The 27,948-nt window shown below is 37.4% G+C and overlaps 1 protein-coding gene across 4 annotated transcripts in view; it reads right to left on the reverse strand.

Annotated features, from left to right (window-relative positions):
- RRAS2 (RAS related 2) overlaps window positions 1–27,948 on the reverse strand; it is a 68,858-nt gene that overhangs the window by 22,077 nt on the left and 18,833 nt on the right. Inside the window, exon 1 of one of the 4 annotated variants that reach the window (XM_074336037.2) lies at window positions 23,690–23,829. The exons of 2 other annotated variants lie outside the window; for them this stretch is intronic. Coding sequence is in view for 1 of the 2 variants with exons in the window: in XM_019754486.3 (XP_019610045.1) it covers window positions 22,748–22,849 (102 nt within the window). In the remaining variant the exon portion in view is untranslated. Of the gene's footprint in view, window positions 1–22,747; window positions 22,874–23,689; window positions 23,830–27,948 lie in introns of those variants that run through there. One more of the 4 variants, XM_019754486.3, reaches the window with a different exon arrangement.

The raw sequence follows: 27,948 nt of genomic DNA on the forward strand, positions 1-27,948 counted from the left end.
CTTACAATAATGCTGTTAGAGCTTCCCCCATCATCTGGCTTCAATGAAGGCGACAGAAGAAAAACACCCTCTCCTCGCCACTATGTGCGGAGGCGGGAAAGGACACAGAACACCCGTCATACTAACCAGCTCTCTCCAAAAACATCCTCGGCTCAGAACCCTTAGCTCCCCATGCTTTTATTTCCTGCAGCTAAGGTATGGGCCAACTGGGCAATACCAATTTCAGGCCACCTTCAATGCATGTCCTTGGAATATGAGGGTAACTTGGCAACTATTACTTTATTCTCAGCCTTTGGGGCTTCCAAGAGAAAATATAGGTTAGAGTTCCAGTTAAAATCCAGTTACACATGTCCAAATAGAGTTGAGGTATCTGTGGCCTATGTCATGCTTTCTAGAACTTCACTGGAGCAAGGTCCCTTGCATGTAGTTAGAACCTCAAAACATCGGCTGTTAGAAAACCCAGTGTTATGCAGATCAGAATAGGGAGTTAGGAATTAATTCCCAAAGCACAATAGGCCTGGTTCGCTGTCAGTAGCCTCGACTTGCTAAAACAAGAGGCGTGCAAATTCCTCTGGTAACACCAGAGAAGGAGGGAGCAACGTCAGGCAGCTGTGCGCCAGGCCCGGTGTCTTCTTGGTGTCACTTTTTAACAGCAGCTGTCAAGTCACAGAGAATCTTTGTTCCCTGCAACGCCCTCTCTTATTTTTATGTCAAAATATCAAATGTTTCCAATATGCTTGATATTCCTTCACTCAAGTACTTATTTTTTCAGGACTGAAATTAGTGATTCATGAGTAGTCTAACATGCATAATTATAGAGATCTCCGTAATTTATCCTCCAGAACTCTAATGCAGAATAATAAAAGCAGCACTAACTACAGCGATCCTTTGTGTCTTTTTAACAAAACTGAGGCCTTCGTGAGACTTCTGTGCAATCTCAGCAATGATATGGCCACCACACGTCAAGTATTTGGTTGCAAACCAATGGGCCTGGGATGAAACAAGCACAGCACGAAGTCAACTCACAAACTGGTTCTAAAGTCTGTTTCTAAGTCAGTATATGGTGCACGTTTCCCTAGGGGGGAAAAAAATCTGTGTTTAGGTCCACAGGCCAGACCACAAAAGCTACCATCGAAATCGGGTGCTGAGCCAGTATTAACCCTGAGTCCTAACCTCTGAAGCAGAGTCGTTTGGCCCAAGAAGAACTGGGAACATACGCATATAAGGAGGGAAAGCTTGTCTTTGGGGCACCACTGGTCCACCCCAGGTTCCTCATTCTGCCCCAACTCCCCACTACTACGCTCTTGCCCTACCTTTAAGCTTCCTTCTGAAAATATTCTAGGTACAAAACCACTTACCTCTCTCCACACTGTTCCTTCCCTCTCAAATGAAAACTAACAATTCCTTCAGGAAAACTAGATCTCACCCCAAGGCAGGAAGTGGAATATTATCAGTCCAAGTTAGACCTCGCTGCAACCCTTCAAGCAATGCCTGCTCGCCTAAACAGCAAGCTTCTAAACCAAAATGAGTCTTTAGTAAAATTTTCAGCACAGATGAGAAGAAGAAAAGCTTCAGACTGTGAAAGGAAAATCATTCAGGGGCAACCCGGCATTTCATGTCAGCTCCCCAAAAGGAGCTCTAGCTGCTTCCCCACAGCTTTCATCCTCCTAAACCCAATGGCTTTAAAAGGAAAGAAGAGAAGGGTTTGCCTCTTCTTTCCTCTTTCCACAGCCCTACTACAGCTTATAAAACTAACCTACTGGCTGAACAAGACCACACAAAACGTTTTAGCTCCTAATATGGGTGGAGTATGAGAACTGTCAGCATGACACGGCTACCACCACTATTCACACGTACCAACCCTTTGTAGGGAAGACCAGGGGCTGCCTATGTCACTACACATCAGGCTTTACAGCTGACATCATGTTTAGAAACCATGAAACAACGGTAAGCCCGTGGGATGAAAACTTTATTTCCCTTGCTTGACCTTAATAATATTCATTTGCTCTCATCTCCCAATTATTGTAGTCTTATTAACAACATATACAGCCTACATGAAATTTTAAGGATAAGAATTAACAACTTTTTTTTTAAAGCAGAATGATGATTGGCACAGATGGAAGTAACAGATAAACAGAGAGGACCATCCACGTAAGCCTAACTGCGCATGATATGTGGACATTAATAAATATCTCACACCATCCCCATGGGAAATTTGAGTAAATCCCATGACACTTCCGTTTTCACACCAAGGCACAAGTCTTTACTGCGTCTTTCGGTTCTTGCCGTGCGGGAACCTTGCACTCCTAGGGAATTTCCACATCCACCCCATCTTTCCATCCCTTTAGCTAGTATTACCTTAGTTAGGTTCGATTTCCTTACCTCACTCATGTGGACCACAGATGCCTAAAGCACATAATAATGCTGGATTCTGTGGGACACTTTAGATGAAAAGGCCCTGACTCCAGGGACACACAATGTCCAGGCTTCACCTGGGTCCTAGCTGTGTATCCTTCCTCCCCGCACTGGGGTCCCCTAGGTCCTCTCTGCAGGCTCAGCCCCCCACACAGACCTCAGGATGAATGCCCAATGCAGGCAAGAAGCAATTTCATCCTTTACAAGACCAGCACACAGCCTCAGGTTGTTGGCTGTTATTCGTCTGACCTTGCCATGATGCTACAATGCTGATAACTGCTTGTTTTAGTCCCAAACCCCGGTATCACCATTCCTCCTCCCTCTTCTCAAGGACTTTCCCAATCAACAGGTGTTCCAGCTCTTAACAATTCGGCTGCTTCTGCCCTGAAGCCTTTTTTTATACTGATAATCTGCTAAGGAATCCAGACCATTCCTAGAACCAGGGCGGCATTTGTTTGTTTTTTAAAAGCATTATGAGGATGTAATTCACATACCGTAAAATTCACCCACTTCAAGTACACTCTTCAATAGCTTTTAGGAATTGACAAGGTTGTGCAACCACCATCACTACCCAATTCCAGAATATTTTCACCATCCCAAGAATGAATCCCGTACCCACTAGCCATCATTTACCATTTCCCCAGCCCTCCAATCCCTAGGGACACTAAACCACTAATCTGTTCTCTGCCTCGGTAGGCTTGCCTGTTTGGGACACTTCACATAAATGGAATCACACAGTACGGTCTTTTGTGTCTGGATTCTTTCTTTCACTGAACATCATGTTTTCAATGTTCACCCATGTTGTAGCGTGTATCACTACGCCATTTCTCACCCCTCTTTCTGACAGACCATTGTATGAATACGCCATATGGTACTTATCCATGGTGGACACTTGGGTTGTTTTCACAGTTTAGCTATTAGGAACAATGCTGCTATGAACATTCATGCACAGCCTCTTGTGTGAACATTTGATGTGTGATCAAAATATACAGTGAATGTTTAAATAAAACATTACAGTAAAAGACACTTTGCCATGAATCCCCCTCAAAAGACTCCCCCTCGCTTCAAACACACTTATCCCATCGTTTTTGCCACTTTCTGAAACAGTTCTGGAAATCCTCTTTTGTGTCTTTAGTTGCACTGTCGTGGCTGCCTCGATGTCCTGAATCGATTCTAAACATTTACCACCTTTCAAAGTCTTTTTGACTTTGAGGAAGAGCCAGAAGTCGCATGGTGCCAGGTCTCATGAATAAGGCAGATGAGGACACACCGTAATGTTTTTATGTGACAGAAACTGCTGTACCAGAAGCGATGTGTGACAATGGAGCGTTGTCATGATGGAGGATGAAGTAAAGACACTCACAAAAGAGGACTTCCAGAACTGCTTCAGAAAGTGGCAAGAACGATGGGATAAGTGTGTTCGAAGCGAGGGGGAGTATTTTGAGGAGGATTAGGGGCAATGTGTCTTTTACTGTAATACATTTTTTATTTAAACATTCACCATATGTTTTGATCACACTTCATGTGTTCCATTTTTTTCTTGGGTAGATACTGTGTTGTGGAACTATGGGATGACATAGTTAATGCTACATTTAACTTTTTTGAGGAACTGCCAGGCAGTTTCCCAAAGGAGCTGTCGTTTTACATTCTCATCAGCAGTGTTTGAGGGTTCTGATTTCTCGATATCCTCACCAACACTTATTACTGAACATGTCTTTTTGACTCTAGCCATCCTCGTAGGTGGAAAAATAGTATCTCCTTGTAGTTTTAATTGGCATTTTCCTAACGGAATGGTGAGCATCTTTTCACATGTTTATTGGCCATTTGTATATCTTCTTTGGGCAAATGTCTGTTCAAATCTTTGCCCTCTTTTAAAGTGTGTTGTCTTTTTATTGATGAGTGTTAGCGCTCTTTATGTATTCTGGATACAAATGCCTTATCAGATACACGATTTGCATATATTTTCTCCCATAGTCCGATTATTTTAAAACTCTTCCTCCCATAAATCAGTACACAGTTCCTAAATCACAACCCTTGGCCAAAATCCTGTCACCCACCATCAATTTGCCATAATTCTAACTTCCATACACCCAGATTTGTGGGTAACACCTGCTTCTGTGCTCCATCAACCAGTCATCTATCCCCTCTACATGGCAGATCTGCTGTCCACTGCTTGCCTAGAACAGCACTTCCACTGCCATATCCACTCCTCTAACCCCCACCCCAATCCTGAGCTTTCCCCATCACATGGAACTTCTCTGCCTATACTATGCCCTAGCACAGTTCACTTCTGCCAGGATGTGACATCACCCACTTTCATCAAACCTAAGATGCCATCAATTTTAAGAACATTCATTGTTTTATGTGACAAGAAAAAAAAAATGCAAAAACTAGGGCAAGACTTTGATTGTGAAGCATCTCAGTGTCAGAGATACTAAAACATGGGGAGGGGGTGAAATGTGTATCTGAGAATCAATGACATACAGGAGTTCTAGACAACAAGTCTGTAAGGCTTACTATTCCCGTTTTACATATGAGATCATTGAGGCTCAGCGTTTAAGTTACCTACAAAAGCAATACTGCTTCCAGGACACTTTCTTTAACCTGCCACATTAACATCAAAGTACATGCACCAGTTTAACAAAGAAATCCTGTTACTCTTAAAATAAGTTAGTTTTAAAATTATAAACTGCTATTGCCAAATAGCAAAAAGCAGTTTCATTCAAAGTGAAAACACTCCATTTCTACATTCAGAATAAAGGTCTAACTATGGAATATAAAAAAAAAATAATACAAAAACATATACTCTATCAAACAATTTTACTTCTAAAATTTATCCTACCAATACATCTGTGTATATAAAAAATGACATGTGCAACATCATTCATTAAACTGTTTTTAATTTAAAAGACTGGAAACAACTTTAGCTGTCCTTCAGTAAATTGTCCTTCAGTTAAATTATGAAACATTCATTCACTACGAATGCAGCCATTAAAAAAAAGTGACTTCCTGTACTAATAAGGAACAGTCTGCAAGGTAGGTTAAATTAATACACACAGTTTACGTATTTGCTGTATGTGCATAAAATATCTCTGGAAAGATATACAAGAAAGTGATTAACTTCAATTACCTGTGGAAAGAACTGGGCTGCTGAAAGTCATGAGTGGGAGGGAAGTATTTTTGTAGGTTTTGAAAGCTGAAACACGTGAATCTAAGAGGGAACTAAGGGAAAAGACCTACATACCGTGTTTTCCCAAAAATAAGATCTAGCCGGACAATCAGCTCTAATGCATCTTTTGGAGCAAAGATTAACGTAAGACCCGATCTTATTTTATACTATAAGACCGGTTCTAATATAATATAATATAACAACATAAGATCGGGTCTTAATTTTTGCTCCAAAAGACGCATTAGAGCTGATTGTCCAGCTAGGTCTTATTTTCAGGGAATCACGCACGGTACATTATACGAGTATATAAACTCTTTAGTAATAAAAGCAGAGCACAGGAATGTGAGGAAACCTGGATTCTAGTCCCAGCTCACAATTACCGTGTTTTCCCAAAAATAAGACCGAGTCTTATATTCATTTTTGCTCCAAAAGATGCATTAGAGCTTGTGTTCAGGGGGTGTCATCCTGAAAAATCATGCTAGGGCTTATTTTCTGGTTAGGTCTTATTTTTCGGGGAAACACAGATGAGCGTTCCTGGATAAGTCAACCTCTTTCTTTGCTTTTCAGCTGTACATGAAGAATTTGCTCTTTACAATCTCTTAAAAGATTCCAGCTCTCTAATTTTATTATGACACATTTAGCTCCTAGTGTGTCAAATATAATGTGTAAGTGCTATAAGAATTTGTTTTCAGTCTGTGGTATAACAGACAAATGTCAGATCCTAAGTCAGGCAGGGCTGCTTAATGCCCTCGCTCCTCCTACCTTCTAGCTGTAGAATTTGCAGCAAATCACATCAATGACAACAAGTTCTATTACCTGTAAAGTTGAGGTGATAGCTACTTTCACAAGTTTATTATAAGGAGTAAATAAAGTATGCGAAAATTTTCTGAAATTTTTACACCATCGTGCGAAATGTCAATTATTAATGTAAGTATTAATATACGCAGAATCCCCCTTCAGGTATTATAAAGTAAGTATAAGAAAGCACAGATTCTGGAGTCAGTCGGACCTGGATATCCCACTTAATTACTATGTGGTCTTGGGAAGGTTATTTCATCTCTTGAATCTCAATTTCCAGATCTGTAAGATGGCCATAATGATTCTTATTTCAATGCTATTGTGAAAATTAAATGACTTTGTAAAGTACTAAGTACACTTTTTAGCTCAAAATGGGCGTCCAAAATTGGTTCTCTTCCTTTCCAAACTTAGAAAGGAAAGGCAGTGCCATAAGCAGGTAGCTGACCAACTAAGTCTCGCTGTAGCTTTTGCTCCCCAGAGCCTGGTTACTTCCTTTTTCATTTCCTTTCCCCTCTATCCACTACTACCTACAAATATCCTAAACCTCATTTTCATTTCTCATCTCTTCTAGAGTACAGAATAGTCTGTAGAAGCAAAACTAGAAGTAAAGCCACATTCTACTAAACTTTGAAAACTGCCACATGAATCTTCCTTAGGTGCACTCACTAACCCAGGCAGGGTACAGATGCTAACCGAGCACCAACATGGCATCAGGAGCTGAGGATAGAATCCCAGCTCTCACGGGGTTTGCAGGGGTTTTTTTGTTTTTGTTTTGGAGGATTGACCACCAAACAAATAAACAAGCATAATGCATCAGAGGTGATGTGAACTCTGAAGAAAAATAAAGGGGTTGACAGCAGCAGGAGCGAGCAGGGAGGATGTGACAATGCAAACAATGACCAGAGAAGGCTTCCCTGACAATGTGGCATTTGAGGATAGAATCCAAGGTCAATTGAGGTAGCGAGCCATGCTGCTATCTAGAGGAAGATCCTTTCAGGCAGAGTAACATTCAGTTAAAGGCAGAGAAGTGAGAGTATGGGTAATACATTGGAGGAACACGAGGAGGCCAGGGTGGCCACAACAGAACAAATAGGGAGAGTGGTAACCGAGTTCAGCAAGTTAACAGGGAGGCAAGCAGAGCCTTGTGGGCCATGGTAAGGACTTTGGATTTTATTCTAAATGAAATGAAAACCGCTCGAGTTTGATGACCTAATCTTCACTGGCTACTGCTTTCCATTCCCAGTCTTGCTATGCAATGAACAGAAGGGTTCTGATGCTTCCTTTCACGGGGATTAGCCAAGATCCATCCCAGAAGCAATCAAAGCAGTGTGTATATGCACTTGCTTACCATTGCTTACAATGCCCTTTAAGATGCTGTGGAAAAGATTTCCATTGATTCAAGGAGGAAAAAAACTTAAAAGCACTTTAAATTGTATTTAGGAAAATATAAGTCAATTATACTTAAAAATTATTTCAATAAAACACTTTAAAATGTGCTTAATTGTTTTATGGGAACGTAACTATAAATGAAAAAAATTAACATTATATACTACCAAAGATACATACACACATACGCATATACACAAATGAGATGCTCAGGAAGCTTTGTTAGTTATTGTGAAAAACTATTAAAATCACAAATGTCCGTAACAGGGAATGACTACACGGATATGGTATATTGATTATAGAATAGCAAACAACCATTAAAAGGAATTAGGGAAGCCTCTATCTTTGGGTTTCAAGAATATCCATGGTATATTAAGTTCATTCATTCAACAAATATTTGCTGAGTGTTTACTACTTAGGAGCTGGGATATAGTCCTGAATGAGAATAAAATTGACATGGCTCTCGCACTTCTGGAGCTTACATTTTAGCAGAGGAGACAATACATAACCAAGCAGAATAAAGATGACAATTTTTTTAAGTAAGTGCTACAAAAAACCTAAAATAGACTGATATGGATGAAGAATGAGTGGGGGGAGGGGCTTGTTATTTTAAAAAATTACATTGCCAACTATTATAGCTGTGGGTCTAAAGCACACCTTTAAAAAAAAAAAAAAAAAGGACTGTATCCCTGCTGTTTTATCCTAATAACAAAAACTAAATTCCTCCAGACTTTCATCTCAACATGGGAGAGAAGGAGAGAATGCTCTCACCGGAGCTTCTCTCCAAACCACATGCCAGGAGGCTGGGCCAGCGTGCTCAGAAACTGGCTCTGTCTATGCACACCAAGGACTGCCCTTCTTACTTCTAATTATTTAACCTCATTTATCCACCCAGCAATTCTCGGGAGTTTTTATAAAATCCCTCCTGTGGCACACAAATTTAAATCAGACTAGATGACTGGATAAATTTAAACTCTTTTAAGAGGAGACAAGCATGATTCATATCAAAAGGAACCATATAAACATTCATCTTACAAAAATACCCAAGTATGTACATTGAAAAAGTCAAGGGCTAAATGGCATGTTCATAGAATTTAAGACTTCGCTCACACCATTTAAAGTCACAAATTATAGCCTGCCTATATGTGTACAGCCTAATTTCACAGTAAAAGAACGCCACATCAATTGCAAACCACATGAAGAGAAAGTAAACATGCAACTAAATTCTGAATCACATTTATACGCATATAGGTCAGATCCTATAACTATTACTCCATTTAGTAAAAGTACTTTTATGGTAATTAGCAAATTCAGGAAGGGGGTTACGCACTTCAGTGGGTTGAACTGTGCCATCTAAAAAATAGGTCTAACTCCTAACCCCTGGTGCCTAGGAATGTAACCTTATTTAAAAATAGGGTCCTTGCAGATGCAATTAAGTTAAGGATCTCCAGAGGAGACCATCCTGGACTTAAACCCAATGTCTGTATCTGTATAAAAGAATGGGAGGTTTGAGACACACGGACAGAGAAGACCGAGGGAGCGAAGGTCATCTGAAGGTGGAGGCAGATTGGAGCGCAGCATCCACAAGCCAAGGACGGGCTCCGGCTGCCATCCATCACCAGAAGATGAGAGGGGGGCACGGAACAGTCTCTCAAAGCGACCACAGGGAACCAATCCTGTCGACAACTTGATTTCCGGGTTCTGGTCTCCAGAACTGTGAGAGAATAAGTTTCTATTGTTTAAAACTATGAAGTTTGTGGTCATTTGTTATAGCAGACCTAGGAAATGAATACATTCATCTATAAAATTTGAACAACTCCCATTCTCCTAAATTATTTTCCGTATATAGTTGATAAGCCCAAGAGGAATAGATGACAGAGCATTTTTTTCCTACTCACAAGTTATTGGAACTCAAGCATTGAGCTGTCTTCACAGTATCAGCACGACAATGTATTGCAAAGATAGATTCAATGACACATGAAGTTTTCATTCTCTGAACCAGAGAGTCAGTTAGTCAACAAAAAGTAAAAGAGGGCAAATGGATTCCTACAGCTCTAAGGATCTAGTCGTTTTGGAAAGTAGTCAAAATAATGATCTCTCTTAAAATGTGAAGTCTCAAGACTTTAACAAGTTAATTTTATCGTTTGTTTAGTTTTCTTTCCAATTTTAGTATATGTGCTGCCAAAGCGAGCACATAGTTTTCTGATTATAAAACAACACATGCTCATTGTAAAAAATAAGGAAAATCATAAAAAACATTTTCAAGCACACCTTTAGAATCAAAGCTTGTCTTCACAATGTCTCAACCTACAATGTGAAATTAGACATATACTTTCTACCCTGTGAGCTGAATGGCCCTTTTTTAAATTGCTCGAATAAGACCTATCACTAAAGGCCTTTGTTTACAATCAAGTTTATATGGCAGTTACACAACCATGAAATTGAGAGTCTACAATGGAAATTCTGATCTAATTTTAACATAAGCCTTATAATTGAAACACACAAATGGGAACTGCAAGGAGAGGTTTATTGTCATGGGGGTTTCCAACAAGGTGCTTTCCCTTGATCATTTTGGGTCCTGAACTGTTCTGGTCTCTAATCATAATTTACATATCAACTAAGCCCTTTTAGACATAATATTTTTAAGGGCAGAAAAGCAATTAGATGAAGATCAAAATATTAAATTTCATTCAACAATTTCTGACTACCGCAGATGATCTCCCGCATTTCCCTTTCATTTTCTCAAAAAATAAGTCTCTGCTACCGTAGCTAGCCCAAAAATTAGGTAAAAAGGAACAGCTAACCAGCTGACACACAACAGCAAATGTAGAAACAACCGAGAATGAAAAAGAGCTTGAAAATTTTTGCCAAACCAAATCTCTGAAGGCCGGCGCGTTTTTTTTTAAGGTTTTGTTTAAACAGTGAGTTTTGTTAAAAACAAAAATTTCACTAACTCCAGGTACATATTTAAACTGTTCTGCCATTTAAATGTTTATTCAAAATGACACAGCACCTCAGTATGGGCAGCACATAATGACTTGCGTCCAAAGATTACAATATGGAAGGAGGGGGGAGGCCAGTTTAACTACAGGAGAGAAACCAAACAAACGCTACCTCAGCCTGACGACTAAGGTCAACATCAACAGCCATAAACCACGCTAGTAATATGTACCCTTGATTCGATATGATGAAAATGGCACTTCACCTCTGTGGTCTTCCTCCCCAAACCCCAAAACCCAGTTCAATCATAAGAAAAACATCAGCTAAATGCCAATAGAAGGCTATTCAACAAAATACTAGACAAGTTCTCCTCAAAATGGTCAGACACCAAAAACAAGGAGTCAGCCAAGAAGCACCTAGGGAGACATGACAACTAAATGTAATGTGGTATCCTGATGGGATCCAAAACAGAAAAAGGATATTAGGTAAAAACTATGGAAACCTGAATACGAAGAGACTTTAGTTAATAATAATGTGCCAATTCGTTAAATTTAACAAATGTACATACAATGTAAGATGTTAGTAACAGGAGAACTGGGTGCCAGCTATATAGAAACTTTTATCTTCTCCATTTTTCTACACATCTGAAACTCTTCTGAAACAAAATAGTGTATTAAAACAATTTACATGGCAGTCATTTCCAGAAAAATAAAAATTGTGGTCCCAGATAAGACTTTTCTAACTACCCACGTTTAACTTCGGGAAGACAACTAGATCCACTAAGCAGTTTCTTCCAGCACTAAGATTACAGCTAGATTTTGCAAGACTGATAATCAAGGGACTTGGGCAAAATAAAGGGAGACTAGACCTCCTCCCACCTTTTGATTTATTGTGATATGGGTGTGAAAATCCAAAGTCTCATAATCACAGAGCTATTTATAAATAAAATGGATAATTTTAAACTAATAAAAATAACAAACAGAGTAATGCAGAAGAGGATTAGGTAGAGGATTAGTAATGCAGAAGCTATGATCAGAAAGTCTGGCCTTTCTTCTATCACCACAGAGTAAACTTTATGTCCCTAAAAACACTGACACACACATACCCCACCCCATCCTGTTTCCTCATTTACATAATGGACAGTGACTATGGCACAGTGCCAATACCCAAAAGATGCTCAAAACATAATAGGTACCCTAAAGGGTATCATAAAGGAGAATGTAACATTCTTACTCTTTCCCTTCACAGGCATCTGCTAAAAGCAACTAATTCCAGTAAAGTGTATGTAACACTTTGTCTGTGACAGAGGATGCATCAGTAGCAAACAAGACAATCAACCAAAAGAGAAAGAGAAAGGGTACAAAGGAGGGGGAAGTAGAAGTAGACTTTAACAACTTACAGCATTTACACCAGGCCCTCCTTTTCTATGCCTCATCCTGCAAAAGTGTCTTGATGAAACTCTCATTTCAACTAACACTTTATTGAGATGATCCTAAAAACTGCTACACTGTAATTCAGCAAAAGTGGGGCTCTAAATGCAAATCAGACCATGGAGATAACAATAAGTGAGTGTCAGTTCTTGCCCTCAAGGAGCCAACTCATTGTCAAGCAGAAGGAATAACGAGAAAACAAATACCATCCTTCTTTGACACTAGCATGCCATCAATTGGAAGATGCATCCTAACTACAAAGATATTAAAATAAGAAAACTTTTTAATGTGTCTTAGGATGGATAAGATACCATAGTTTCTCCATGGTAAGTGCTAGAGTAGGTTTAGCGTAAGGGACTGTGGGAGCACAGGTGTGAATGTTCTACCATTCACACTGCTATCTTCATAGGTATTGGGTAGAGGAGGGTAGCGCTGGAGCAGTTCCACAGATTACTAATCCTTTAAATCAATGGGCAAATAGAATTCAAAATTTATACATTTTACCAGGAACAGATTTATTTACAAAATACAAGACAGTCCTGTAAAGATGCAGAATGTCTTTATTAATAAACAGTTTTAAAGCCAGCATAAATTCATATTGACACTTCATTAAATTATTTGGGAAACAAAATTGAGGGAATTTCTTTACTTCTAAGAAATGTAACCTTTCTATCAACAAGAAACTGAGAAGGGGCCGGCCTGGTGGCTCAGGCGGTTAGAGCTCCAGCTCCTAACTCCGAAGGCTGCCGGTTCGATTCCCACATGGCCCAGTGGGCTCTCAACCACAAGGTTGCCAGTTCAATTCCTTGAGTCCCGCAAAGGATGGTGGGCTCTGCCCCCTGCAACTAAGATTGAACACTGCACCTTGATCTGAGCTGCCGCTGAGCTCCTGGATGGCTCAGTTGGTTGGAGCACATCCTCTCAACCACAAGGTTGCCAGTTCGATTCCTCGACTCCCGCAAGGGATGGTGGGCAGCGCCCCCTGCAACTAAAATTGAACACGACACCTTGAGCTGAACTGCCGCTGAGCTCCTGGATGGCTCAGTTGGTTGGAATGCGTCCTCAATCACAAGGTTGCCAGTTCGACTCCTGCAAGGGATGGTGGGCTGCACCCCCTGCAACTAGAAAACGGCAACTGGACCTGGAGCTGAGCTGCACCCTCCACAACTAAGACTGAAAGGACAACAACTTGACTTGGAAAAAAGGCCTGGAAGTACACACTGCTCCCCAATAAAGTCCTGTTCCCCTGCCCCAATAAAAATCTTAAAAAGAAAAAAAAGAAACTGAGAAGATCAGAGACCTTAATCAGTTTTTCCTCTTGATCTTCTTCTACAAAACATACCTCAGCAAAGCTTTTCAATGTACAAAGGGGAGAAACGTAAAATAAACTACATTTCTAAAGGAGAATCGCGTCATTTTCAAAGATAGCAGGAAGAACAAAGCAACCATTTTCATTTTTTTCCCTTCGGTTAGCACTGAAGCTCTACTTTAGGAAAGAAAACCTTGGCTTTATAAATTCCTTAAGGCCATGCACATAAACCCTAGAGAAATAGTTGTTGAAGGAATGAATCACTACCCCCAATAAATCCTATTTGGACATTTACTTATTTTAACACTAGAGTGCCCAAGGATGAGATAGCAACCTGTTCAGCGAGGTACCCTTATAAGAGAAGCAAAAACCTTCTTTCACAGCAGGACTCCTGTACCCACCCAGGCAGGTCCCTCACCCTGTCTCCCAGGACAAAGTTCCCTGCTGTGGTCCCTCCAGCAGAGAGCCCAGCTCCGCTGGGGCCATGGAGCAGCTAAGACAGAAGAAATGTTTCCCAAGGAAGGCAGACAGTGCACAGTAAAGCTAATCGAAACACAGACATTTTACTGATTCTTTCAAAACTCCTTCGGGAAACATGTATCTGCCCACCTTGAGTCACATGTATTGACTTGGCAACAATACCGCTATAGAGTTTATTATGCACCAGGCACTAAGTGCTTTACGTATATTAATTCATTGAAACCTCTCGAGAAGTCCATGAAGTAGGTAGATACTCTTATTATTGCCTCCATCTTACAGGCGAGGAAAGGGAGACATAACAGGTTAAGTAGCTTGTCCAAAGCCACATGGTTATCAGTGGTGGGGTGGAGACTGATTCCAAGCAATCTGCCTCAATTCTGTGCTCCAAACCACTACATTCCCGAGAGCTACCTTCGAAAAACAAAATAAACATATTGCCTCTATTTTCTCTATACTTATGGAGTCAAATGTCCAACCCTCAAATCCTGCTCCCCGTACACCTCAGTCAGTCCTAACACTGGCAATGAATACGTGGCAAGCGAGGAGGGTTCCTAGGTATTTGAGCATGATCTCACTGAGCATTGCAATGAACACAGATAAAACTAGCCAAACTCCCTTCTGCCGTCTAAGAGCACAGATAACTGCAACATTACCATACATAATGAAGGATTTCTTCCTCCCCTTTAAAGTATTGTCATATCTCATGCCCAACACTCAACAGATAAAAGGCTGATGGTCAAGAGGCAAATATCAATTTTACTTTTTAGTACAAAACAATTGTGTGATCAAAACAACAGAAACTTGCAAAATAAACTAGCAAAAACATGTAAAAGAATCCAACATGACAAGAAAAAGGGGGTTTCATTCAACCCACACATCTCTCTTACCTGAAGGCATTCACAATAAGTAGACTCAGTTCAAGCAAAAAAGAACTTACTAGAGAAGTTATAATTAAAATAAGAGTATTAAAAATACTAAATATCTCAATTGTAATTATGGTACATATTTACAATGAACTTAATCATAGTACAAATGTGTAAAGAATAAGGAATAAAAAGTCACAGTATGAAAAGAATATAAAGATGAGTTAAATAAAGGTCTTCCTACATAATTCAATTTGTTTATTTAGTTGTAACATTGCCCACCCACTCCATCCCCACAAGAAAACCACATTCAGTTGAGGTCATTTTACCTTTAGCTATTTCCTTTGCAGTGAGTCTGCAGAGGCAAGGCAAGGTGTGATCTTATTCATTGAACACAAAGCAATTGAGTGAAATATACGAGCAACCAAACCTCCCGACACTCTGAAAACCACAAGATAGCAAGATCTTTGTTTCCCATGTCCTAACAGATTTTTTTAAAGTCGTTTCCTTAAGTGGCAACATACCTAGAATGACTGCATGTTTGTGTAGAGTAACATGATCTCTACCAAAAGTCAGAGGTCAATTGACACTGAGACTGGAAATTAACCAAGTCAAAAATTTAAACTTCTTTAAGCAACTCTCATTGACCTATTACTCATTTAGCTAATGTCAAACTATAAGCAAAATAAAAGCAGTAGAAAGTTTTTCCTATACCAATCTCATCATCGACACTTAGCCTTCAAGGTTAAACTCTCGGTTGGCCCAGAGATTCCCCTTCACCAATTTTTTTGTTACTTTCAGAAAGTTGTACAAAACCATTAGCTAAGAATGGCTTATGATAAAAACACAGAAGAAACTTCTGAAAAGGCACTAAATATACTGTCAATTTATATAAAATAGCATGGACTGGCAAAAATAAACACACCAAATAATTTAAATTTATTTCAAAATTCATTTTTCAAGACGCTGACAACCAATCATAAAAAGAAGTATGGTATAAAACATGGGAAAACTTTGAAAATGTGCATTAATTTTCTTAGTAACTTAAACAACATAACAATAAAAGATAAACTGATTATAAACAAATGCACGTCAATACTTTAAAACCTTTGGGAATGTCCATACTATTTCTCCTACTAGCCTGACTGTTGAGAGCCAATTTTAGGTTTTCTCAATCAATCACCCTTCATGGAAGGCTGGTAGGATGGGGCAGGGGAACTCTAAAAGGATGACATTGAAGTCCCTCATTCTTTATACTTACACTCTTAAGAACGATTAAAGTGTCAAAATATCTCAAGTTCCTGCACAAGGTGGGGGTGGGGCTTAAATCTGTTATTTGGTATTTCTGCCATGTCTTGGGCTCCGTTAGTGTACATTTGTTTGATCATTCAGGAGTGAGTGGGAGTAGGGAGAACAGGGCACTGTCTACATGCAATACCACAATAGCCCATCCATGACCACTTCAGCCTGGTTAGAGAGAGCTTTCTTAATAAGGAAAAGTCTCAGATTTAGCTCCCTTTCCAACCACCAGCTTGCTGCTGGCCCAAAGTTTAGTCTCTGAAATTCTGACTCATTCCTGAAGTTCTGCCTTTCCTGTTTCCTTATCAATAAGTACTCCCTACTCTTATTTGTGCTCACTCTTGTTTGAGGATGGAATAATTACAAAGCCTAGGATTGATAAAGGAGGAAAAATTAAGAAACAAAAGAACATCACCACACATACACAAAAAAATAGGTCCAGAATTGGAAAAGTCAGTTCTACAAAATTTCCATGGGGCAGGTAGTTCCAGTATTACACAAATCCTTCCAGAGAACAGAAAAGGAGGAAATACTCCCCAACTTATAAGCTAGATACCAAAATCAGAAAAGGACATAATGAAAAAGAAAATTTATAGGTCAAACTTCACTAAAAAAACATAGATACAAAAAATAAAGTAAAAAGTCATATATAAAATATTAGCAAACAGAATCTAACAGCACATAAACAAAAATATATATTGTCTAATGTATCCCAGGAATCCAAGGATACATAAACCTTTTTGGAAAACGACACTGTAATTCACCTTATGACCAGATTAAAGGAAAAACAATGTGATCATAAGATACAGGAAAAGCATGAGAAAATGTCACACTTACCTTAAAAATTAATAGCAAGTGGGACTAAAAGGGAACCGAAAACCTATCACAAACATTTTTTTAAACAGTGAAACTCTTTAAAAGCAAGAACAAGAAGAATGTCCACTATTACTATGTTTATTCGATATTACAGTAGAGGTCTTAACCAATGCAATAAGACAAGAAAACAAAATGATGAGTTAAAAACATTATTTGATGATATGGTTATCTATACAGAAAGCCCTACAAAATATACAGAATAATTACTGGGAATGGAGTTCTGCAAGGTGTCTGGATATAAAAATCTACATCTCCCCACCTGCCCCCAAAAAGCCATTTCTGTGTATAAGCCATTAGAAACCTTAAGTCAAATACAAGATACCATTTACAATAGCAACTGCAAAGATGGTAATGAAGAGTAAATCTAATAAAATACATTCTAGACCTTTATGGAAAGAAACTATAAAGCTTTCAACAAAGGCCAAAGGGGGACTAGATATCTATGAAGGGAAAAGCATTCTATGTTCATGAATAGAACTGTCAATTTTGCCTAATACAATTTAAAATAAAAAAGCTATTGGGTTTTTCATGGAATTTGACAAGCTGATCTTAAAATTTATAAGCAAAATAAATGTCCAATAAATTCTTTATAAGTGTAAGCTCCATGAGAATTTTTTATTGTTGTTCAGTGCTATTTTCCCAGCACCTGCAGTTTCTGGCACAGAATAGTTATCCAATAAATACTTGTTTAATGAAATTTTTATTGAATGAAAAGAGCAGTCAAGCTCATCCTAACAATTTATTAAATTAAGATAGTGTGGAACTGACACAGAATAGCCAAAAAGATTAATGGAACTGAAGAGAAGGCCTAAAAAAACAAATCCACATGTATGAAATTTGATATGTAAAGAATTAGAATAGCAGATCATATGGTGAGGATAAACTAATCAAATGATGCTGGAGCAACTACTTATACATGTAGGAAAACGTGAAATTGGGAGGGTATTATAAAGGACCTATATATAATCTATAAATACGGCATGCATTATCTCCAAAACCTCCCTAGGAAAGTCTCACAAATTTTGACTTTCTAAATATATTAAGATGCTTTTCTAATTAAAATATATAATACTTTGCATGGAACAATAATGCTTAGTAACGTAAGTACTTACTAAATATTAGCTATTATTATACCTGAGCCCTCAAACTCACCTATTGTGAAGCCTTGGAGCTTCAACCACCTCCTAAACTTGAGACCTTGGAGAAGTTACTTGATTTCTCTGAGCTTCATTTTACTCATCTACAAAATGAGCTTACACTAATACTTACTATCTCAGCAGAGTAACCTTCTGGTGGTGTTTTGTTGTTTGTTTGTTTTTTTTCAGTCCTTTAGTTATTTTTTTATTTTAGAATGCCATTAAGTTTGAGAATTGACACAGTTAAGAATTTGAATCTTCAAATCCAAGAATATAGTGTGCTTTTCTATTGATTTAAGTCTTCTCTGTGAACCATGGTAGCATTTTTAGGTTTCCCAATATGGATATTACACATTTTTTAAGTGTGTGGAAGAAATGTCTTTTTGTTTGCTATTGCACAAGGGGTCTTTTCGTCCATTATATCTTCTATTTGGTTTGTAAAACGATACTTTTTGCATAAAATACTACTATCTAATTATGGAATGCTGTGGAGGTTGGGGAAGGAGCAGCAATTGATCCCATTTTGAGGGAGGATGGACTTTAGAATCTCTCGAGGCTTCTCACATCTACTTCCTCAAATTTAAAACCAGAAATAGTGATAGCTTAAAACTACAAGTAACTAGAATGTTACAATAGCCTCCAAAATGCTGCTATTATATAATTTTTAGCATGCTGTATATACTGAATTTCTGTGCCAGGAAGTATAAAATTATTAACTATTTTACAAGATGCTTAAATTTTATTTTACATAAAAAGTTACAGCACATATTAGATTAAACACCAATTGTTGTGATAATAAAACTTATTTCAGGGAATATATGCTTTCCAATGTTAATAAAGTTTTGGAAAAGATTAAATATGCAACACGAAACTATCAGGTTTCACTGATTCTTAAATTTGTTTAGTAAGACATCTGAAAGCTAAACAATGGTAAAACAAAAAATTAAAAAATTAAGGGGTAGAAGTTCTCCTGTACCTCTACTCCTATACTTTGATTGACATGACAAAATCAAGAGTCCAATTCAATTTAGGACACAGATTCCAATAAGAGCAAAATGTCCTCTAGTGGGATGTTAGGGGTGGGAGAGTGGGGACACAGCAACGGAGCAGTTGAAACTCATGTCATATCTTAAGTCATTTACATGTTAAACAGAGAAAACAAACACTGCAAATCTATTAAGAGTATGATTTTGCTATTCAGTTCAGCTGTGGAAAACTAGGCATTCACTTGTTTAAAAAAACAACTCAGATGAAACAGAAATAGTATAAACGAATTAAGCCAAATTAAGTCAAAACAACAGTGGTGTTTCAAGACATAATATGCATGCACAAATCTCATTACAGAGGATAGTGTAGTTAAAATAAAACTGAGTATACACAAAGTGACATGTGAAAATAAAAATAGCTGAACAGAGACTGGTCAAACCTCAAAACAAGTGCTATAACCACCACCCAAAAATGCAAAATAAAGGAAGTTGTCTTCTTCAGAGTTATGAGGGGGAAAAAAGTCTCATTCTATCTACTAACTATCCCACTGAGGTGAGAGTCCCATAGGGGGAAATCAGTTCCATGACCTTCCTAAGTGTTTAAAGAACAAATACAATCTGCCGTTACTAACACTAAAAAAGGCAAGCAGTATTATGTTAGCTTCAGAAGCATTTTTATCAGTACTAGCAAAACTGCCTTTCAATTTACACTAAGCATTGCTTGATTGTATACACACACACACACACACACACACACACACACACACACACATACACACACACAAAATCTCAAAGGCCCCAGAGGATGTGGGAATTAAAATTTTATTCCAGGACAATAACTGGTTATCCTATTCTCACTTGATTGCATTAGAAAGTCATGTGATCAGTAAAACTGCCACTAGAATTGGGACAAAATAAATTTCTGCAACATAATGCAAACAAAACAGAAGTAAATTCTCCCCCACTTAACGAATTTCTAAAGGTATCAGGGAAAAACAAAATGTGCAGTAAACATTTTTCATCTCTTCCAAGCAACTCTTCATACATTTATACACGCTTCTTACCCACAACCGTAACTCAACAGAGAAAAAATTTCTTGGATGAAAACTTTATTTACTACCCAACCGCCACCAAATACTACAGATAATGAAAATAGGAGTTGCTCCTTAAAAGTCACTGTAAAATAAAGAAATTAAAAACCAGCTCAAACATAAGAAAGCATGAAGAGAAAAATACAGAGGCCAAACTGAGACCAAAATAATTGTCAGAAAGTTTAGTGGCTTCCCTAGAAAAGAGGTTCAATAGGATTTCTTTCTAAGTAAAATACAACAATGTAGTGCTTTAAAAACTCAAAGCTAACAAAGGAGTGAACCAAAAAAAATGCATCAAATTTGTCAACAAAGGAAAGAAAGCAAGTATGAAAACATTATTAAACATGGTAAAATTTATTTGGCAAGAGCTATAGTGAGAATTTAAAACGCCATTTTGCAATAACGGAAACATTCTTTAGGCAACAAAAAGTACAAATCAGTGTAAAAACTATTAGAAACTCTCTATAGCATGTAGTCAAAAATATAGGACACAAAGGATATAAATAAAATGAATGTATATTCAATGCACATAAACCACATTTAACACTTTAAAGCAGAGGCAGATTCATCACAAAACGAGTGAAGATTCAGCTTTGAGGCATTTAATTGACATAGATTCCTTCTTTTTTCATTCTAAACAAATATTCATCTGTATACATAATTCTGTATTCTTTCTTAAAGAGGGTCCTCAAAACTACAATTAGCTTTAGGCCCCTTAACACTTGGATATGTCCCTGCACTAAAGAGAAGAAACGTATCTTCTCCAGTGTCTAAAAAGTCCAGATCCCTGGCCACAATGCCCAAAATAAAACAAAACAAAAAGCAGAAATCAACAAAGACATTTCAAATATATATTATGCTAAACAACTCAAATGAGGAAAAACATACTTTGAAAAAATAAATACAGGATTTCAACATCTATCCAAATGACGAATGCAGTATTCAAAGGTGCATACATAATTTTGAATGTGCTCATCAAAAGAGAAAAACAAAGCAATAAATTGTAAGATTTTACAAAACTGTTAAACCGAAAGGAAAACAACATAATTGGTAATACTGACAATTTCAGACCTAGCACTGGGGAAAAGGGTGAGGGCAGACCCATTCTAGAAAATCTAAATGAGAACCACTGGGCAGGGATGCCTTAGTCATCTTAAATTCTTGGGAAAGCAGAGGCAGAATGTTGACAAGTAGTAACACTCAAAAAAATGTTCAGACGAGATATACAGAGTATATGGTGTATATTCAAGGGAAAGAAGCTATAAAAAAGATAAAGACACTCTTATACACAACTATATAATAAAGTTGATAAGTTTAATTAAGGTAATGGTTTTACACCAAAATTTATAACAGAAAAAACTTATTTATACACAAAACTATCTCAAGAAATAGAAAACTAAACCAATAAAAGATAAAATGGATGAAAATGTCTAAAATCTATCAACAAAATGAATATCTGGTAATTACAACAGTGGTAAATTCTTATTTTTAAAGAACATAAAATTTAAAACTCTTCAAGGATGTAAAGATGAACATACTATCCAATTCATCCTACAAGACAAATATAGTCTTGATCATAGATTATTATGTACCCAGGAAACGGAAACAAGAAATACAACACCCATACAATTGAAAAAAAAAAACACACTTATCAGGTAAAATTGATAGTATATAAAATTCCTCAGTGTGCTAAATAAATATTTAATGAAGTGATACATGTCCTAATTATACAAAAACAATTCAACATTAAGGGATATCACAATAACAGTTTAATAAAAAAAAAAAAAAACAGGATCCATATCCATAGATGCCAAAATAGCATCTAATAAAATTACATTGCTAATAATAACATTAACTAAAAACATTAAAGGACTCTTAACATAACTTACCCAGAAAAATTTTTATTTTACATGATGTAGGAAAAACATCATTAGCAAAACAAGGACATCTACTATAATTCATTTTTATTTAACCATTTTGTTATTTTAAAAGTTTAAAAGTTCTGGCCCCAGCAATACAACTAAAGAAATAGGATATAAATACAAAAAAGGAAAAAACATGCATGATGACGGAAGTTAATTTAGACTAATTATGGTGATCATTTCACAACATACCAAATACAAAATCATTATTTTGTACACCTGAAACTAATATAAAGTTAATATGTCAATTATACCTCAAATAAATAAATAACAAAAAGGCCAGGAGAAAATATTTGCAATTCACATAGCTGACAAAGGATTTGTTTCAAATATAAGAATCTTTACAATTCAATAACACAAGCAACCCAATTTTTAAAAAAGACAAAACACTTGAACAGATACTCAAGAAGCCATACAAATGGACAATAATGCACACAAAGAAATGTTAAACATCATCAGTCAGAAAAAAGCAAATTAAAGCCACAACGAGATACCACTACACACCCATTAGATCGGCTAAATACCAAGTGTTGGTAAGGACTCAAGAGTAAATGGAATTTCCACACATCTTTGGTGGAAATATAAAATGGTATAACCATATCATAAGAATCTGCCAAACTATTTTCCAAAGTTAAACATACACTTACCATATGATTTAATAACCCACAACTTGGTTTTAATCCAAGAGAAATGAAAATATAAATCCATATAGTAACTGGTACATGAATGTTTAGAGAAGCTCTATTCATAATTTCTAAAACCTGTAAACAACCCAAACGTTCCATCAACAAACTACACAAATAAATTTGGTATATTCATAGTGCAGGTCACTACCAAGCAATAGAAAGGAACAAGCTACCAAAACAAACAATACCATGGATGAATCCCAAGAACATGATGCCAGACAAAAACATCACAGATACAAAAAGAGGACATACTGTATTTGATTCCATGATATAAAGTCCAAAACAGACAAAACTAAACTACGTGATCAAAATCAATACCGCGGTTACCTCTAGAGCTTACTGATTGGGAAGGGGCACAAGGAAACTTCTTGGGTTATGGACGTGCACTCTATCTTACTTTTGGTCATGGTTCCAGTTTTCACATACACATTTGTCTAAACTCATCTAATGACACCCTTAAACTGGGTGCATTTTATTGTATGTGGCTGCTACTTGTGAATGAGAACCTGCACAGGAATACCATCGAAGGGGTAAGCGGGAGGCTTTTACTTTATATTTCACTTCTTTGTGTTGCGTACCTCTTTGCATATAAGGTAAAGATTTTGTATTTTTAATGAAATTTTCATAAATATTTCACTGGTTTTCAATCAATTTTTAAAAATCACATATAGTCATTGGAGCAAATCAGAAAGCCAAGAAACAAATTCCTTATAAAAACAAGATATAACAATATTTTTAAAATCTGATAGAGGGGGAAAAAAAAAAACTCCCTATCAGACCATAAGAGAAATTTTTTTTCTAAGCTTAAAATGATAGAAGAAATCTTGATTTGTAGTCTATAATGTGTTTCATCACACACTAGAGAAACTGAAGTAAATATAAAAGACATATAGTGCCACATACCTCACTGCTGAATATCACTACCGTCACCTTCAAAGCACTGCCCTTGGGAAGCTATGCATGGAAACCAGCGCCTAGTTCACCCTTCAAAGCAATTTTGGAACTTTTTCTGGAATGGCCATCAGAGCTGTAGTCATACTACCCTTGGTGTCCTGAATGTCATCAAAATGTCTTCCTTTCAATATTTCCTTTATCTTCAGATAAACAAAGAAGTCATTGGGGGTCATATCAGGTGAGTAGGGAGAATGTTCCAATATAGTTATTTGTTTACTGGCTAAAAACTCTTTCACAGACAGTGCTGTGTGAGCTGGTACATTGTCGTGATGCAAGAACCACGAATAGTTGGCGAAAAGTTCAGGTCGTCTAACTTTTTCATGCAGCCTTTTCAGCATTTCCAAATAGTAAACTTGGTTAACTGTCCAGTTGGTACAAATTCATAATGAATAATCCCTCTGATATCGGAAAAAAAAAATTAGCAACATCGTTGCAATAAATTCGCAAACTTAATTGTCAGATCTCATATATTCAGTATTACAATTTTAATAGTTTTTTCCTTTCTTAAAATGTGTATACATTTTTTGGCAGCCTCTATATGTACAATGGAATATTTAACACTACTCAGCCATAAAAAAGAATGAGATCTTACCATTTGTGACAACATGGATGGACCTACAGGGTATTACGCTAAGTGAAATTAAGTCAACAGAGAAAGACAAATACCATATGATCTTACTTATATGTGGAATCTAAAGAACAGAATAAATGAGCAAAGAAAACAGAAACAGACTCACAGATAGAGAACAAACTGATGGTTGCCAGAGGGGAGGAGGGTTGAGGGGTTGGATGAAAAAGGTGAAGGGATTAAGAAATACAAATTGGTAGTTACAAAACAGTCACAGGGACGTAAAGTACAGCATAGAGAATATAGCCAGTGATATTGCAACAACTATATATCTTGCCAGCTGGGTACCTGACTAATCGGAAGGATCGCTACATAAATTATATAAATGTCTAACCACTACTCTGGACACTTGAAACTAATATAAAATAATACTGAATGTCAACTGTCACTGAAAAAAACAATAAAATAAAAAAAGATTATAGTATTTAACATATATAACATGCAAAATATGTATTAATCAGTAAGGCTTCCAAACCAACAGTAAGCTAGTAGTAGTTAAGTTTTGGGGGAGTCAAAAGTTATATGCAGATTTTTGATGGTGCAGGGGCATCCCTGTGTTGTTCAAGGCTGAACTACATTTAAAACAAAAAATACATGAAGACTCTGAAAGAAAATGGGAGAGAAGGCGGACAGGCTAATGCTCTGGAGCCCAAGGAACACCACCATGGTGAGTGCCCTGGGTTTCCTTGTTTCCTTAAAAATCCCAGAATTGGAACTGAAAAAGCCTGAGACCTGGAAATGCCAACAGAAGTAGACAAAACAAACTCCAACCAGAACGTGCTCTCTCTAGCCAAGGGACCAGGAAAAGGGCAGCCCAGAAAGATGGCAAACTTAAAACAATAACCACTGTACTCCAGTCACACACCACAGAAAGAACCATGGCCCACCCCTAACCCCGCCAGCAAAGGCAGTGGGGGAGCCTAGAATTTCACACTCAAGGTTATAAAGAGGTACCCCAACCAGTCGGGATGGTATCAGAGAAGCCTAAGTACAGAGCAAGGACTTTCATCCCGCTGGCCGGTAATGAATCTCTATCCCCCAACAGCATCAATGGAAGTCATGTGGGGAGCCTGGACTTGCACCCCCAAACAGCAGGAATAAGGAGCGTCCTCCCACCTCAGATTTCAACAGAAGCTCAGTGGGGAATTGGGATGGCTACCTCCACCTGGCAGTAATGAGGCAGCAGCTCCACCTCCCTTCTCTAGCCAGGGCAGTATCAAAAAGAGCTGAAACAGATGCTTTGGGTAAGAGCCAGAGCTTCAGAATAAAATATGAAAATGTGCAGGTTTCAACAGAAAAATCCAAGAACCAGGAAGATCTCAAACTGAATGACAAAAAAAAAAAGATACCAACATTGAGATGAGAGATGTTAGAATCATCTGACAGACATTAAAGCAGTCTTGTAAAAATGTTTCAACAATTACAAGCACACTTAAAATAAATGAAAAAAGAAAAAAGAAACCTCAGCAAAAAAAAAAAATCAGAGTCTCAGCAAACAAATATTTTATAAAGAACCACATGGGACTTAAAACTGAAAACTAACAAAAATAAAAAGCTCAGAGGATGGTCTCAAAAGCAGAATAAAAAGGAAGAAGAAATAATCAATGGACTGGAAGATAGAACAACAGAAACTACTCAATCTGAAAAACCAGAGAGAAATAGACTGAAAAAAAATAAAGGAACAGAGCCTCAAGTCCCCTGTGGGCCTCTAACAAAAGATCTAACATTCACATTATCAGTACCAGAGGAGAGGACAATGAGAGCGGGGCTGAAAAAGTGCTTGAAGAAATAATAGCTGAAAACTTCCCAGATTTGGCAAGATAGAAACCTACACACTCAAGAAGCAGAGCAAAACTAAAAAGGAAAAAAACCCAAAGAAATCCACACTAAGACACATGATAATTGAACATCTAAAAACTAAAGACAAGGAAAAAATCTTGAAGGCAGAGAAAAACATCTTATCTATAGGGCAAAAACAAAGGATGATAGCAGACTGAGCATTAAAAACCAGAAGTAGCACAATTTTTCAGGTGCTGAATAAAAATGAATTATAGACCCAGAATCCTATCTCCTCCCAGAGCACCCGCCAAAAAAAAAAAAATAGCCTTAAGGAATGAAGGTAAAACAAACATAAGAGAATGTGTCACAAGAGGACTTATTCTGAAAGAATGGCTAAAGAAGTTCTCTAACCAGAAAGAATGAAAGAAGGAACCTCAGGGAGAATCCAGTTAGCAAAAATATGGATAAATAAGACAGGCTTTCCTTCTCTTGAGTTTTCTAAGTATGCTTGACATTTGAAGCAAAAATTATAATACTGTCTGATGTGATTCTCTATGTATGTAAAGGTAACATTTAAAATAATTATACTGTAAACAGGAAAGAGTAAAGGGTCATAAAGGGAGATAAGGTTTTTATACTTCACTCAAACTGGTAAAAATGACAGTCCCAGTAAACTGTGATAGTACATGGAGATAGTCATAGTACTTGTGGGATTTTAACTTTTTTGTGAGTGTTCTAGATAGAAAAAGCTAAAATCCCACAAGTACTAGCACCATCTCCATTCTGTTGATGAGGAAATAAAGGCTCCGCAGTGCAAAAGTACGTTAATACTGTAAGTAGTGAATACGAAACTCAATCCATCTATAGTCATCTGGTTCCAAATCCTGATTTTCTTTTTCACTGCATTTAAAAAGGGGTTCTTGGGATTAAAACTTCAAAAACATGGATGGGGAAACATATTTTTTTAACTAGCCGCTAACTGAAATCTAGCATTTCCTTCAATAAACCACTGCAGCAGTACCTGTGACTGTCACCAACAGAAATCAGATATTTCATAGAACAGTGGTTGCAGATCATTAGGAATAGCATTTACACTCAACACAAGTTAAGTAGGAATTGTTGTTTTTAATACTTTTATAACTATATTTAAATGTAATTGGTTTCCTTTATAATCGTCTGCATTCTACTTTATACATATAAAAATCAGTGCTGAGGAGTCCACACAGTAGGCTTTATCAACCTGCCAAGAGTACTGTGTACAAAAAAGGCTGAAGAACCACTGTACGTAGAATATTTTCCAAATCCTCTCTCTCACAAACGTCTTAATGGACCATAGCTTCCACTTGCCACTAGTACAGGAAGAATAGCTCTGCTTGTGAGAAAATACCAGAGAAAGAAAACCTATAAAATTAAACCATGCCAGAAGCAAAACACTTTTTCAAGTTCTCAAAAATCAATACCACAAGAGTCCAGGCCTTAGATGACAGTCAGAATCTATCCAAAATCACTAAGGGTCTCCCAACTTTTACCAGGAGTTAATTCATAGGTAACCCCCCAAAAGGAGACCATCCAAAACTGTAATCTCAAGAACAAGAGCACTTATTCCACCTTCCCCAACCTGCCACCTCTTACCCATCCCACGTCACCCCACCCATGTCCTCTTAAACACACATTATAATCTGTAAATCTAAAGATGCCCTTAAATCACATTTCCAATTTCTTTATCAAGGATTAGCAACGTCTAAGTGTACTTACTTTCACACTGAAGAATACAGAATTCCTGTGCTCTCATCTTACCTCT

Source organism: Rhinolophus sinicus, chromosome 14, assembly GCF_057876585.1.
Source record: "Rhinolophus sinicus isolate RSI-liver-muscle chromosome 14, RSI-T2T, whole genome shotgun sequence".
Classification (NCBI taxonomy): Eukaryota; Metazoa; Chordata; class Mammalia; order Chiroptera; family Rhinolophidae; genus Rhinolophus; species Rhinolophus sinicus.